This window comes from Medicago sativa, chromosome 5, assembly GCF_051527215.1.
Source record: "Medicago sativa cultivar Bolivia chromosome 5, Bolivia_mono, whole genome shotgun sequence".
Lineage (NCBI taxonomy): Eukaryota > Viridiplantae > Streptophyta > Magnoliopsida > Fabales > Fabaceae > Medicago > Medicago sativa.
The window spans coordinates 13,659,096-13,673,685 of NC_140753.1; the positions used below are offsets into that span (position 1 = coordinate 13,659,096).

At 32.3% G+C, this 14,590-nt stretch overlaps 2 protein-coding genes across 3 annotated transcripts; one reads left to right on the top strand and one right to left on the bottom strand.

Moving 5' to 3' along the window:
- Window positions 1–6,355, top strand: LOC146920273 (butanoate--CoA ligase AAE1-like). The gene is made up of 2 exons (XM_085713679.1): window positions 1–242; window positions 4,471–6,355. The coding sequence occupies exons 1-2, from the start codon at window positions 36–38 to the stop codon at window positions 5,920–5,922; spliced, it is 1,659 nt and encodes a 552-aa protein (XP_085569805.1). The 5' UTR covers window positions 1–35; the 3' UTR covers window positions 5,923–6,355.
- Window positions 6,356–7,152: 797 nt separating this feature from the next.
- LOC146920274 (isocitrate dehydrogenase [NAD] regulatory subunit 1, mitochondrial-like) lies at window positions 7,153–12,633 on the bottom strand. 2 transcript variants are annotated; one of them, XM_085713681.1, is made up of 4 exons: window positions 12,031–12,633; window positions 9,918–10,145; window positions 8,482–8,560; window positions 7,153–7,651 (listed from the first exon to the last, which is right to left on the bottom strand). In XM_085713681.1, exons 1-4 carry the CDS (start codon window positions 12,538–12,540, stop codon window positions 7,377–7,379), a joined length of 1,092 nt encoding a protein of 363 aa, XP_085569807.1. In that variant the 5' UTR covers window positions 12,541–12,633; the 3' UTR covers window positions 7,153–7,376. The 2 variants fall into 2 exon arrangements, with proteins under 2 accessions (XP_085569807.1, XP_085569806.1); XM_085713680.1 differs by having other exon boundaries at window positions 9,918–10,157.
- Between the last annotated feature and the right edge of the window lie 1,957 nt (window positions 12,634–14,590).

Genomic DNA, 14,590 nt, shown 5'->3' on the forward strand with positions numbered 1-14,590 from the left:
AGCCGTACAGAGCCAGAACCAGTGAGGACGTTACCATGACACAAGACCTGGTTGAGTGCTCTAAAGGTTCACACATACCTTTGACACCGATCAGTTTCCTAGAACGAGCAGCCACTGTGTATGGTGACAAGGTTTCCATCATCTACAATGATCATGTTAGATTTTCTTGGAGAGAAACCTATGAAAGATGTCTCAACCTTGCTTCTGCTTTGGTCAACTTAGGAATTTCTAATGGTGATATTGTAAGTTCATTTATCTCCCTATCTCCCTATGATGACTACATTAATTCGTATACTTTCCTTTGCCCTGCTTTCATTTCATCTACAGCCAACTATTGTTTGTTCCCTCTTCATGACCAAATATAATGTATCAATGTAATTTAAATTAGAAAATATATATGATCAATGTTTTATATCACTTGTAACAAAATATAAGCACAAAATCAGATCTAAGAAGTCAAATGTTTTTGTCTAAATTTTGGACTAATTACTTTTTAAATATTTTTTGCTTATATTTTGTTAGAGTTTGCCAATATTTTGTTACAGTTTACCAATAGAATTATGTTCTTCAATCGTGCATGAATTAATTAACTGGTTATTCTAATTGGTCCATACAAACTAGTGTTCTATCCATGGTTTTAAATTGGTCATTAAATCATACAATTAGGCTTAAATAGTTAATAAGCTCCACAGGAGGATGATTGAACTTGATTATTGGGTGAAATAATTTTGCCTAGACTTTACTTACCTTATCACTGAACTCCAAATTATGAGATCCCCTTTCTGTGAGGAATGGAGCTTACCACTGAACTCCAAATTATGAGATCCCCTTTCTGTGAGTAATGGAGGATTAACAAAAAAAAAAAAGTTCTTTGAATCGATTACACTAATCAATTTGGCAACCAAGCAACCAGTTTTGCAGTCACTTAATGAAAGTTTTTTAGCACGTAATTAGCAGTTAATTATGGAGAATGCTAAATAGTATTCCAGAGTATTGGTTATACAACCCAAAGAAGTAAGTTTTTATTAAAAAGTGGTATAATTATTACTTAATCAAAAGTAACATCTTATATTTTCAAAACAAAAATTCTATTTTTAAATTACTTAACCAGTGCCCCAAAGACAAAGACACCGATTAACAAGACCCTAATTATAAATATTAAATTTCATATTATAAGGATAATGCTAACCAGTACCCCGATGACATTGGTTAAGCATCCAAAACAAACAAGTTTTCATGAAAGAGTTGTGAGATCATTACTTGGTCAAAAATAACATCTTATATTTCCAAGATAAAATTTCTATTTATAGAATCCTTAACCAATACTCTGAGGGCACTGGTTAGCAAGATCCTAATTATAAATATTAAATTTCACTGAATCAACGGTTGATTATTACAATATCATAATAATGATCAAGCCCATTTAAATTATATCAAATACAACACAACTTTTATATCGTTAAAAATAAAAAGGATAAATCTGCAAACAAACTCACACCGTTCATATTAAAAATGTAAAATCTAAAAATATGTGTTTACACACACATTGATGACTCGTTCATTATAGTTTCATTCAAAATTCAATTTATATTTGTTATTGTGATTTAAAACATTCAAAAAAGGCTTTTATATATTGCCAAGGTTCTAACTACAGTGTGTATTTTTTATGTATCAGAATCATTTTATGTTAATGTGAATCTTTTTAAACTCTTTTTAATGATAAAAATTTAATCCAAATTTGTAAAATTATATCGTTACGAAAAGGCCATCGAATTCAAAAAAGCCTTTACAAAGTTCATCTCTCTCTAAAAACTCTCTCAAACGTGTGATTTTCGAGTCTAAAACTTATCGTTTACCAACTCTAACATGGCTCAAACGTGTGACTATCGAGTCTAAAACTTATCGTTTATCAATAGACCAAGTATTTGGAGTTAGAAGATGATTCATTGGAAGTGAATGATTTCATATTTTTTTTTCCTTCAGGATCTGAAATAATTCTATAAGCGCGTAATTATGGAAAATGGGACAGTACATGTATACCGTGTTCAACACTGTTTATCTATATTCATATATATATATATATATTTTTTAGTCAAGTCTATATTCATATATTTTAAAATGATTAATTCGCTGTCCTTATTCTAAGACCGAGTTAGGTCATTGACATTTCATTCCATACCAGAATTTACGCCATTAAGAAAAAACATGTTATTAGAATCCCTTAAAAAAAACACGTTATTAAAATGGAAAGTCCAGTCTTTGAAAAACTTTATTTTAAGCCATTAGAATGTCTTCAATATGGGAAGTCCACACAGATTTATTATTATTTTTTACTATCCTTTTCTGACATCATTCTGTTTGGAAGAGTATGATCTCACATTACAACACACACCATTCTTGGGGAAGCACTTGGGTGACATAATGTCACCGTGACATTAAATCTGAGCCACACAACACACATTGTCACACAACATCTGGGCCACACAACACATACAACACATCTGGGCTACACAACACAACACCTTTGTGTGGCCCAAATTTAATGTCACGGTGACATTATGTCACCCAAGTATTTTCCCCATTCTTGTACATGGTCTATTCCTTTTTTTCTATTTCTCCTTATTTTCATTCTCTTCTGAATTCACTACAGAATTGTACACTATAGTAGATTGGTGTGGAATATGAATCTCTAAGAATGTAAACAAATTAAAAAACTAAGGGTTGTTACGTTAGCAAACTCTTTTTTTTTTTTTTTTTTTGACAAGTCAATATTTGTTATGATGATGTATCTATATATAATAAGAGTAAATTACATTTCTATTCCCTCAAAGATGTTTGAATTACATTACCTTTCCTTTTTTGTTAAAATATACACTCCTCTCACCTCTCATTCAAAATATATTAGAAAATATTTCACTCCCCACCCCTAAGAGAAACTTGAAATACATTCTCCTCCCCTCTTATGTTAAAATCTACACTTTAATCTCTCAATAATTTTTTTTATTTCTAATAATCTAGAAAAAAAATAATCTAACACACTTCGGAAAAAAAATAGTATTGCAGGTCTATTTTAATATAATCAAAATTTGAATACATATTTTGCAATTTTTTATTCACAATTTCATTAACATGTAATTTTAAAGTCTAATAAAAAATATGAAACAAGCCAAGAAAAGCCTAATAAAAAATATGAAACAAGCGAAGATAAAATTAAAATATGTGAAAAATTATAAAATACAATAAATTATGGTTATTTAAAAATTAATTTTATACTCTAAAATATAAAATTAATAGCAAAATATTTAAATTTAATTATCATTGATATTTAAATTATAAAGAAATGAATTTATTTTTTTTAAATGGTGGTTCAAAATTAGTATATATCATAAAAATATTTATTTAAGTTAAAATATATTAAAGTGTAGTGCATATTTAATTATTAAGGGAGAGGGTTGTAATTCAAGCATCTTATAGGGGAAGGGAGTATAAATTTTTCTTTTCAAGGAAGGGGAGTGCATATTTTAACATAAGAGGGGAGATGAGTGTAATTCAAACATCTTTGAGGGAAGGGGAGTGTAACTTACTCTATATAATATCTACATTTGATTACTTTTATTTTTTTTTGAAAAGATCTACATTTGATTTGTTAACTAACAATTGATACTACTTACTTTATTCTATTATCAAATAACAACATATCTGTCATCGTGAACTTAGCTCAGTTGGTATGGACAATGCATGATATAATATATAATATATGCAAGGTCCGGGGTTCAAACCCCGGCCACCACCAATAAAAAAATAACAACATATCTATTTTTTTAAAAAAAGTATATATCTATCATATATCTTTCTTTTTAAACAACCATATTCATTGCATTATCTTTCTTTTTAAACAACCATATTCATTGCATTTCGGTTAATATAGAATTCAAAATACAAGGAGGAATATAATAAAAAACTTGGCGACAAACAAATAATCAAGATAACCTAGTCAAAACATGAAGCACACCATTAGGTTTTCTATCAAAGTCAATATATTTTTTTTATTAGAAAGTCAATATTATATAAAACTAGCTATATGATCCTCCATTTGATTATTTACAAAAGTTTCTAAACAAATGCAACATGAGAATACAAATTAATATAATGGTCTAGCAAAAACACTAAAATGTAGCTTGTCTAATTTCGGTTTATCCCCTCCCACATCATTTGTTTTGTACGGTCATATGCCACAAATGTCTAAGAGAAGAATATTTAAATTATAAGGTTGGAATTCCAAATTTTTCAAAGGGGACAAAAATGCATTTAACCTTTTAATTTATGTTTTGATTAATGAATTAACATTGTCATCAACTCTATTTTCCAAATAAATTTACCTAACCAACATGTAATTGCTCATTATAACCGAAAAGAATTTTTTTCCTATACATATGAAGACCTCAATTTTCTTTCTTATATTATAAACAGGTTGCAACTTTGGCACCAAATACTCCAGCACACTATGAACTTCATTTTGGTGTACCAATGGCAGGTGCTATTATTTCTTCACTTAACCTCAAACTAGATGCAACAACATTAGCATTAATATTGGAACAGTTAGAGTCTTGCAAAATCATATTTGTAGACTATGAGTTTATTGATTCTGTACTCAAAGCATCAAAAATAATTTCCCAAAGAAATTTCAAGCCACCCCTTATTGTCCTAATACAAGATCATGGCCAACTAGTGAAAGATATACCTCAAGATACCTTAATATACGATGAACTTCTTGAAAAGGGACAAAAAGATTTTAAGATTTCAATGCCTAGAAATGAATGTGATCCTATATCAGTGAACTACACATCAGGCTCAACTGGAATTCCAAAAGGAGCAGTTTATAATCATAGAAGTGTCTACCTTAATTCACTCGCGACTATTACTCGTTTCGATGTGAATCCTATGCTGGTGTTTTTATGGACAGTTGACATGTTTAGATGCAATGGATGGTGTTTCATTTGGTTAATGCCTGCTCTTGGTGGCACAAACATTTGTCTTAGAAATGATTTTTCAGCAAAAGATATTTTTGAAGCAATTCATGTTCATAAGGTAACACATTTGTGTGGTGCACCTACCCTTCTGGAAATTATTGCAAACTGTGACATTATTAGGCATTTTTCTCATAAGGTGAGTGTCACAGTTGCTGGTATATTACCATCATTCAAAATTCTTAACAAAGTGGCAGAGCTTGGATTTGATGTTAATATTGGTTATGGTATGACTGAAACATTAGGTCCAGTTATTGTAAGAAAGTGGAAACAAAACTTTGATGATGATATTACAAAGCTGAATTATGTTGATCAAAAAGGGGTTATTGACTTTATGATGGTTGAAGTTGATGTGAAAGATCCAAATACAATGAAGAGTGTTCCATATGATGGAAAAACCATAGGTGAAATCATGTTTAAAGGGAATACTTCAATGTCAGGGTATCTTAAGAGTTCACAAGTGAGTCATGAAGCTTTTAGGGATGGTTGGTATAGGACTAGGGACCTAGGTGTTAGGTTACCTAATGGTTCTTTCAATTTGAAAGATAGAGCAAAAGATATTATTTATTCTAAGGGTGAGTTTGTGAGTTCATTAGAGGTGGAAGCTGTTTTGTTGAATCATCCAATGGTTTTGAAAGTAGCTGTTGTGGGGAGATATGATGATGATGGTGACGAGTGTTTGGTTGAGTCACCTTGTGCAATTGTGAAATTGAAAGATGGATGTAGTGCTAATGTTGAAGATATTATCAAGTTTTGTGAAGATCAATTAGATGCTCATATGGTTCCTAAGAGTGTGGTGTTTGGTGATTTGCCTCTTAATTCAACTGGTAAGGTACAAAAGTTTGTTATTAGAGAAAATATTAAAAGTATTGGGTGGTGTGACTCAATTAATTAAGGCGTGGTTTGTAGGATTTGGATTGATTGCATAACAAATTTTACATATTCATGCAGTCCACATACATCGGTGATGGTTGAATCAAAATCGGACAACCCATATATCTAGCTTAATATTTTAGAGTTTAAAAATTTCAAAATAGATTGCTTAATGCACCATTTAATCTCTAATCTAATTATCACCGATATGCAGACTGCATGATTGTGCGAATTTATTACTGCAGCAAAGCCAAATCAGTGGTTTGCATGATAATAAATAAAACAAGGCAAAATGGAATGTGCCAAACAAGCATGTAATAATCTTAAATAAACTTATTTGTTGTTTTATTGTAGACACTTGATGTCATTGTTTCCTAAAGACATATACAATCTATATATGTATTATGACTTGTGTTGAATGTTGCAATTAATCTGTATTTTGTTTTTCTAGAAAAGTTTGGGAGTATGCAAAAATTGGCCGAATCACTTCGAATTAATTTCTCCAAAGGATATGGTTTAGAACCTGGACAAATTACATACTGAATTCTAACAGAAGCATGGGATGGGGATGCTTTGCTCGTTAGAAAATGACAAAATGCAAACCTCTTCATTACATTACAATTTTTTAAGGGAAACATTTTTTTAGAATCCATCTCTTTACATTCGTCACTTAAAACAATTTAAGCAATAAAACCTAAAGTCATTATCATCTGATGGACCCAAAAGCATGTGCCTGAATATTGCATGTATGTATCAGCTATTATTCCACAATTTCATTTTGTTTAATGAAATTGTGGAATAATAGCTGATACATACTGCGGAATTTGCTACGTGAGTATTTGACTTGATCCCAACTAAAAAGTAATGTGTGGGCGAGTGATACACTAGCAACTGCTTGACCTTACAGAGGTAACAATTTATCATTGATATATGAACCTGACTATGAGAAGGAATGTGAGTGGGGCGGGGAGTGCTCACCCGCAAAATGTCCCATGTCACTATTGTCGTTCTCAACCAAAGATGTTTTTCCCTCTGTCTCCATTGATGAAGAATCTTGTAGATCCCCACAGTCTCTACAGTGATAGAGTTTCAAACCTCTCTGACTGATAGAAACTCATTCTGTAATCGGAGAAACCATAAAAAAAGGTTTATAACGGGTAAGATACTATTTTGGTGGCACTAAAAATCTCTAGTCACTTTCTATAGCATGGCAAACCCCATAGACTACGTTATTGAGACAATAAACTCAAAGTTTTTAACGATTTTCATATCTTATTCTTATATAATAGATTATTCTTGTCAAACAGACAAAGCTCTCTTCAAAATTTCTATCGCATAATTTTATGCGTCAAATAAACATTATTCAGAACAAAAAAATTGATGATTTCACCTTTAAAGGGTGCAACACATTATCGATAATTAGCGACTAATTTCAAACTCTAACTTCATTTGGTAGATGAGCAAGTGAATATATAATTACTGCAATGCATCTATTACTGCATCAACAACCTCTTGGGTGGTGCTTGTCCCTCCAAGGTCCTTTGTCCTGTACTTACCCTCTAAAATGACTCGTTTCACAGCACTTTCCAATCGTTCAGCAAATACAGGAAACTGAAGATGTCTGAGCATCATTGCGGAAGAAAGGAGAAGTGCCACAGGATTGGCTTTCTTTTCTTGTACTACTTTTTCCTTACCAACATTTCCTGCGGAAGCACCTTGTTCAAATACAGCATGGTCAGCCCCAACATTACCTGCAAAGACATTTCATCCATGAATCGAGATATTCAAGCTTAAGGTTAAAGTGGCTTTATTCAACAATCACTTCTATCTAGATAACCTTCCACAAATTCAGCCCACAGGTCCAACACAAAGGACCAACTGCCCTATCTATATTTTCATTAGAATCTCCATCCTACAAACAGCACTGCCGCCACCAGACTCCAACCCATCCCCGTTATTTGACTCAACTAAAGCAAACTCTTATTTTAGAGTACAACAAGACCTCAACGACTGACGAGAAAACTTATAGTCGATATTTCAACACATTCATAGTTTACTTACTATACACTGCTAAAATATTGAAGGTTGATTTTTCATTAATGGTTGAGATTTCTTACTTTATCATCTAAAGTGAAATGTTCACTTTAGAAGAGTAAAATGCCAATTATGTTGTCACTACCATTTGACAACTCCATTACCCCACAACAGCTGCTGTTGCCTCCATACTGCAACCTGTTGAGGAAGATAAATGAATTTCCAGTTTGATTTCTATACCACCTCTATTTTTTGTTTTCATTGAATATACAATCTCTAATTTAATCAATCACTATATTTTGGCAGAGTTTTCAATGAATGAAAAATGTTCCTGAAATAATTGATTGAAAGAACTAGACAAACATGATTAATACACTCTAAATCTAGACTCAACAGTTCTGAGTGGTAGTCACCCCCTCACACATCTCATAACGACAGTGACCATATGGAAGCAAGATACTATTTGATAAGAAAAATGCCACGGCATAATCAAATGAGAGCTCTAGAGTTTCAACACATTAGCGATAGTTATTAGTAATATTTATACCTCCCGGCATGACACCAGTGCCTCCAGCAATGCCTGCCGCTGTATTTGCAACAAGATTTCCATAAAGATTGGGGGTAACCTGCAAGCAGAAATAGTGTTTATGACTTTGAATTTAAAATCAAAAGCAAAATGACTGGGAAAAAGACCAATCAATTACTAGCAAGAAAGAATCGTCATGTTAATCAACAAACTCCTCAATGTTTTCTTAATTTCAAGTGGCACCAAGAGAACAGGCGGGAAGGGTACCCCTTTTATATTCATTATTACAAATACAAATCCATTTGTTATACTTCCTCAGAGGGATAAAGGAGATAGCTAACTAGTATCTATTTCTGTTGAACTGGCACAATATGGCCATATCAAAACCTAATTAAATACAACATCCAACCTTTTCAAATGACAAAAGTTAATTAATAACTTATTTATCATATATCCTCTCATATAATTAGATTAAACTAGGGAACCTATGTTAAAAAAATTATGATGCCATCACTGTTTCCAAGGCCCTGTCCTACACAAATACTGTTTCATTCCTTCTTCCTAGATTTTCTTTTTGTGCAGGGTGGCTCGTTGAATACTTATTGGGTAGCAAAGGCTAACAAAAAAGAAGACTTTATCTGATAACTAAAACATTACTTGCAGCACTCAATTTGTACCAGAAATTACTCAAATTAGCAGAAACAGAAAGGTAAAACAAAACTTAATTGCTAGATTGATTTGTCTTGTTTTGATTCTTATAATCTCCACAGTAACTACAAAGAGAGCATAAGCAATTCAATTTTTCTAGACAAACAAAACAGATGATATAAAAGAATTATCAACTCAACTTTTCAAAATCACTATTGAATGATTTCTTTTTTATTTCATTTAATTTACATATGATATAAAAGAATTAAATATACAGAATCTTTTGATTTTTGATTAAGTTTGATATGTTTATTTGAGAAATAAGTTTCCTTCGTTATCCTCTCAAAAAAGTTTCCTTCATTATGTTATTGCCCCCACCCCCAGAGATAAGCAAATGGCTAGCTCCACTCCTGTTTAATTTGCTTTCAAAAATAACCTTTTGATTGAACCAACGATAGAAAATCTCATACAAAAGAAGTAAAGACTCAAATAATTATCTTTGGCTATAATTGTTTATAGTTTATTACAATGCTACTCATTTATCCAGTGATTTCTGTGGCAGAAGTCAACAAATTAAACAACAGAGAAACCCATGGCAGTTGGCACTAATTCTCCAAAGTAATAAAAGGAAATATAAACAGACACATGGGTCACAATTTAATTGAAAAAGTTGCTTATTTAACCAACAAACTAATAGCACCAAATTTTTTTATTTAAAAAAATGTTTAAACAAGTGCTGGACTCATAAACATATCAGCCAAAAGTGGATAAATAATTGGGATTCAGGGTCAAATTATAAATATACATACCATGACATCAAATTGCTCAGGCTTTGAAACAAGCTGCATGCAACAATTGTCTACAATAATTTCATTATACTTGATTCCAGGATACTTTGTGGCAACCTCTCGACAAGATTCCAAGAATAAACCATCTGCAAGCTTCATAATGTTTGCTTTGTGCACAGCAGTCACCTTCTTTCTGTTATTTAGATACGCATACTCGAAAGCATATTTAGCAATGCGCTCTGAACAGAACTTTGTTATTACCTAGCAAAATTTGAGTATGAGGTGCAAACAAAAACCCACATGTCACAATGTCAAGGTGCTAACATCATGAGATATATAACATTTAAATATTACAATACAAATCTATCTATACAGCAAATATAAAGGAATAAAACCTCTACATTTAAAGAATAGTCCTCTAAGAAACGGGAAATATCTGAGCATGATTACAATAAACAACCTTTAAAGGACATCAACAGTGGAGCAGCAAGTACACAACACAATGCATACAAAAGAAATAAAAAAATTAAAAACTAATATTCTTAATTAATACTCCCTCTGTCCCATATTATAAGCAAAAAAAAAATCACATTTATTAAGAAAACTAAAACATAGTAGTTTGCAACATAGTTTCTTGTGTTATCCTTGAAATAAGTTTTATAGGAAGATGTAAAAACAATTTCCATTGGTTATTGGTTATTGAGAAAATGAAAGAGAAAGCAAATTGAATGCACTTTGCATTTAATTTTCCTTTGGAAAAGATAATTTTTTGAAATAACATAATTAAATATGATAAAAGTTGGTCTTTTTTGCTTATAATTTGGGACAAAGAAAATGAGTTTTTTTTGCTTATAATTTAGGACGGAGGGAGTATAACTACTATGCACCACTACTTTTCTTTTAGTTAGCATTTCCATCAAGTATCCCAAAGATGATTGGAAATTTCCGTAAGAATGAATGTATTATATTCAAATTCGAATATTACCAGTGAATGCAATACGGGTTTATCATCTGAGAAGCTAAGGCCACCAGTTTCTAAGGACTTGGAAATATAAGTAAAATAAACCCGCATATTACCAAATAGCATTCTCTATCACCGCTTTCGAGAACAAAAAAATCCTAAACTTGCAACCCGAATCCATTTCACCGAAGAAATTAAACCTCCTAATTAATTTGTAGATGGGAATTTCCCCACAAATTTCCGATGCAAAATATGTCTAACAACTTGTGACGCAAAATAAGTCTAACGACCTGTTAAATACAAAGTATATTCCGAGTTATCTACCATGCAAAAGGTACAAGCAATTCTTCAAGATTCTTCACCATAAACACGCAAATTATACATCACTGCTTTCCAATTCATCTAAAAGCCAGCAATCCTAGTTTTTTCTTGTGAGATGAATAGATCAAATATTACAATGCTTACAAACTAGTCACTACTCAATTCAGCAAACCTAGCCATGAAATGATTCAAATTTCAAAGCCCAGCCAATGAGTGAGTACTCATAGAAACAAACTCCACACGTTATCACAATTTCTACAAGTGAATTACTGATTACAACAAGTTTGAATTAACAAAAATACAACCGAAAAATCACTTAACTGTAACGTTTCTAAATTATTCTGATTGTAAGTTTATTGTCGTGAGTTAATAAGGGATAAAAAATCATGTTAGTCCTCGTATGTGTGATGTATCGTCACTATAACTCATTAATCTCTAGATCTTTCTTAACAATTTCTCTTATGGTTCTCTAGGTCTTCCTCTGCCTCTGCCCTCTAGTAAGTTCTCTTATCCACTCTCCTTACCAAAGAATCAACAGGTCTTCTCTCTACACACCCAAACCGCCTAAGTCGAATTTCCACATCTTCTCTCCAGCATTTGCTACCCCAACTCCCTCTCTAATGTTGTCATTCCTAATCATATCCCGTCAACTTGAGTTTCCACCATCTTAATTGTATCAAGATTACAAAATTAATATTCAAATGTGATAGTTTGGTCATTGAATATGTGTTTCGCTAGTAAGTTTGATCATCAAATGTATCTTCCATTAATTAATTAACTTAATAAATAAAATTACTAACAAAACACGCATAATGTAATATTAGTATAATAAATTGATCATAATTTGAATACCTTGAGACTCTCAACGACACCGGGAACAACCTCATGTTCAAGACCAGCATATTCCCCTTCAGTATTCTCCCTAATAACAACAATATCAACATTATCATGCCTAGTAGTCAATCCTTCCAGATTAAAGCAATTGACAAGCGAAGCATAAAGATCAAGCTCCTTCCTCAGCTGCAAATTAAGCGAACTAACACCACCACCCATCGGAGTCGCCAATCCACCTTTCAAACAAACCTTATTCTTCTTAATCGATTCCATCACTTCAGATGGAATCGCTTTCATATTGCCATGCACTTCGAATTTCTCGAAGTGCACTGGCGCATGCATCGCTTCCATTACTTGCTCAACAGCGCCGGTTACGAGAGGGCCGATCCCGTCGCCGGGGATTAGGGTTACATTGCGAGGGGTTCCGTCTCCGGGGCGGGGCATGTAGGTTACGGTGCGGGGGTGGGTGAGGTGGTGGCGCGTGGAGATAAGGTGTTTGAGGAGGTTTGTGGATTTTCTCGTCGCCATTGGTGGTGGTAAATTAGGGTTTTGAGAATTTTGATCAGTATAAGAAGATTCGAGTGAGGTTTGAGAAGTGTTAAGTACAGAAAAAGGAGGAACAGAGGTACAATTTTGTGTCTTTCTATTTAAGGAAACACTAAAAAAATATTGCCTAAATTGTTTCATCTAAAAATTGAAATCATGTTTATTTAAACAATTTATTTTTGATAAAAGTCGTTAATTATTTGAGTTCAATTGTTTAAATAGACATTTTTTAGTTCTTTTTGTAACAAAAAATTTAGTTAAGTTGAACTTTAAAGGCTCACAAAAATTAGGACATACTTCAAAGCATAAAGAACGCTGGTAGATGTACTTATATATAGAATTTTACATTGATGGTAGATCTTTACATACTGAATCAATCTTTATTTTGGTCCATTGATGATAGGAAAATGCTAGATATCAAGAATGAATTTTCTTGATGAATTCAAGAATGACATGGCAGAATAATCACCCTTAGATTTTAATCTTATTTATTAAAGTTTCATAAAAAAAAATACATAACACCCACCACCCCATGATTTCCGGCTAGGCTGAGATTTTATTGGCTAACATTAATTTCGGGACAATTTCTTGATAAAATCTTTCTTGATAAATAGCATTGCTCTTGATAATATACATAACACAAATAAGTTTCTAAGGAAAAAAATGATTTTTAGTCCGTCACAAATTTTTTTTTTGGTCAGGTAGCCTAGTGGCTAGAATTCACCTTATAAGGTGAATAAGTGGGGTGTCCGGGGTTCGAACCCCGGCCCTTGCCACCAACTGAGCTATGCTCACCGGACTCCGTCACAAAAATTAATTGAGACATTATACAGTCTATGAACTAATATCATTCGTTTCAGGAAATTGCTCTTTAGATCCTTAGTAATTGCTCACAAGTATCTATCTAAAACACATCGAACGATGGTTAATTGTCTATCAGACACGTTTTTAAAATTGATTTGAAACGTGATTTGACAAATTTAAAAAAGTGATGAATGATAGTTAACTACCGTTTTAAAAAAATGACAATTAATTGCAATTCCGTAAATTCATGTGAACAAATGCTAGGCGCCTAAAGAGCAATCTTATTCACTTCATACCAAGTCGTTCTTTTCTTCAGCACCAAAATCTCATGTCAGGCCACCACCACCTTATTTCATCTCATCCTTCTTCAGCAGTTGGAATCTATCAATCCGACCACCAACACAGCAATACCCCTCCACGAAATTCTCAGTCTGCAAAGTGGGCTTTCTAGTCCTTGATTTAAGTCCACTCTTAAATTTATACAATGACATTTTGCATTGCTTTATTTAAGCTTATTTACTATGCAAAATGTTTTTAAGATGGTTTGAAAATCTTACAAAAATGTTTATAAGTTGTTTTCAGTTTATTTTTTGCATGTTTTAAGGGTGTTTATGGGGCATTAGATAAATTGAGGCGCCTAAACAGAAACGTTCATATCGATTATCCAAGACTCGCGACATTCATTATACGTGGGCCATGTATATTTTTAAGAAAATTAAACAACTTCATTCCCCTTTATAAAAAGAATTGATAGATCTAAACTTAATATAATGCGTATGATATTAAGTAATGTATAAATACCGTCCCAATTTAATTGACACAATTTTGTTTTTCACACATATTAAGAAAAACGTATAAATAAAGGGGAAAGTAGAATATATTGTATTGGGAATGATAAAAGTAGTATTATTTAGTGTTATATTGTATTGGAAATGATGAAAGTTGTATTGAAAATTGAAATAGGTCAGTTATTTTGAGACACTTTTTTTAGAAAATGGGTCAGTTATTCCGTAAATAATTGATATGTCATGTGATAATAATCATGTTCGCCGCATTAGAAGCTTTTGGCTTTATTGAAGAATGTCTCTGGTTGATTATAAGACCACATACAACCTAGTCCTGTTCATCGGTCCTTCAATGATCAAAGGATCAAAAGAGACAAAAGACATCAAAACAAATAAAGCAACCACTTTCGTAGTTCACTCAGATTAGCATCAGATGTTATGTT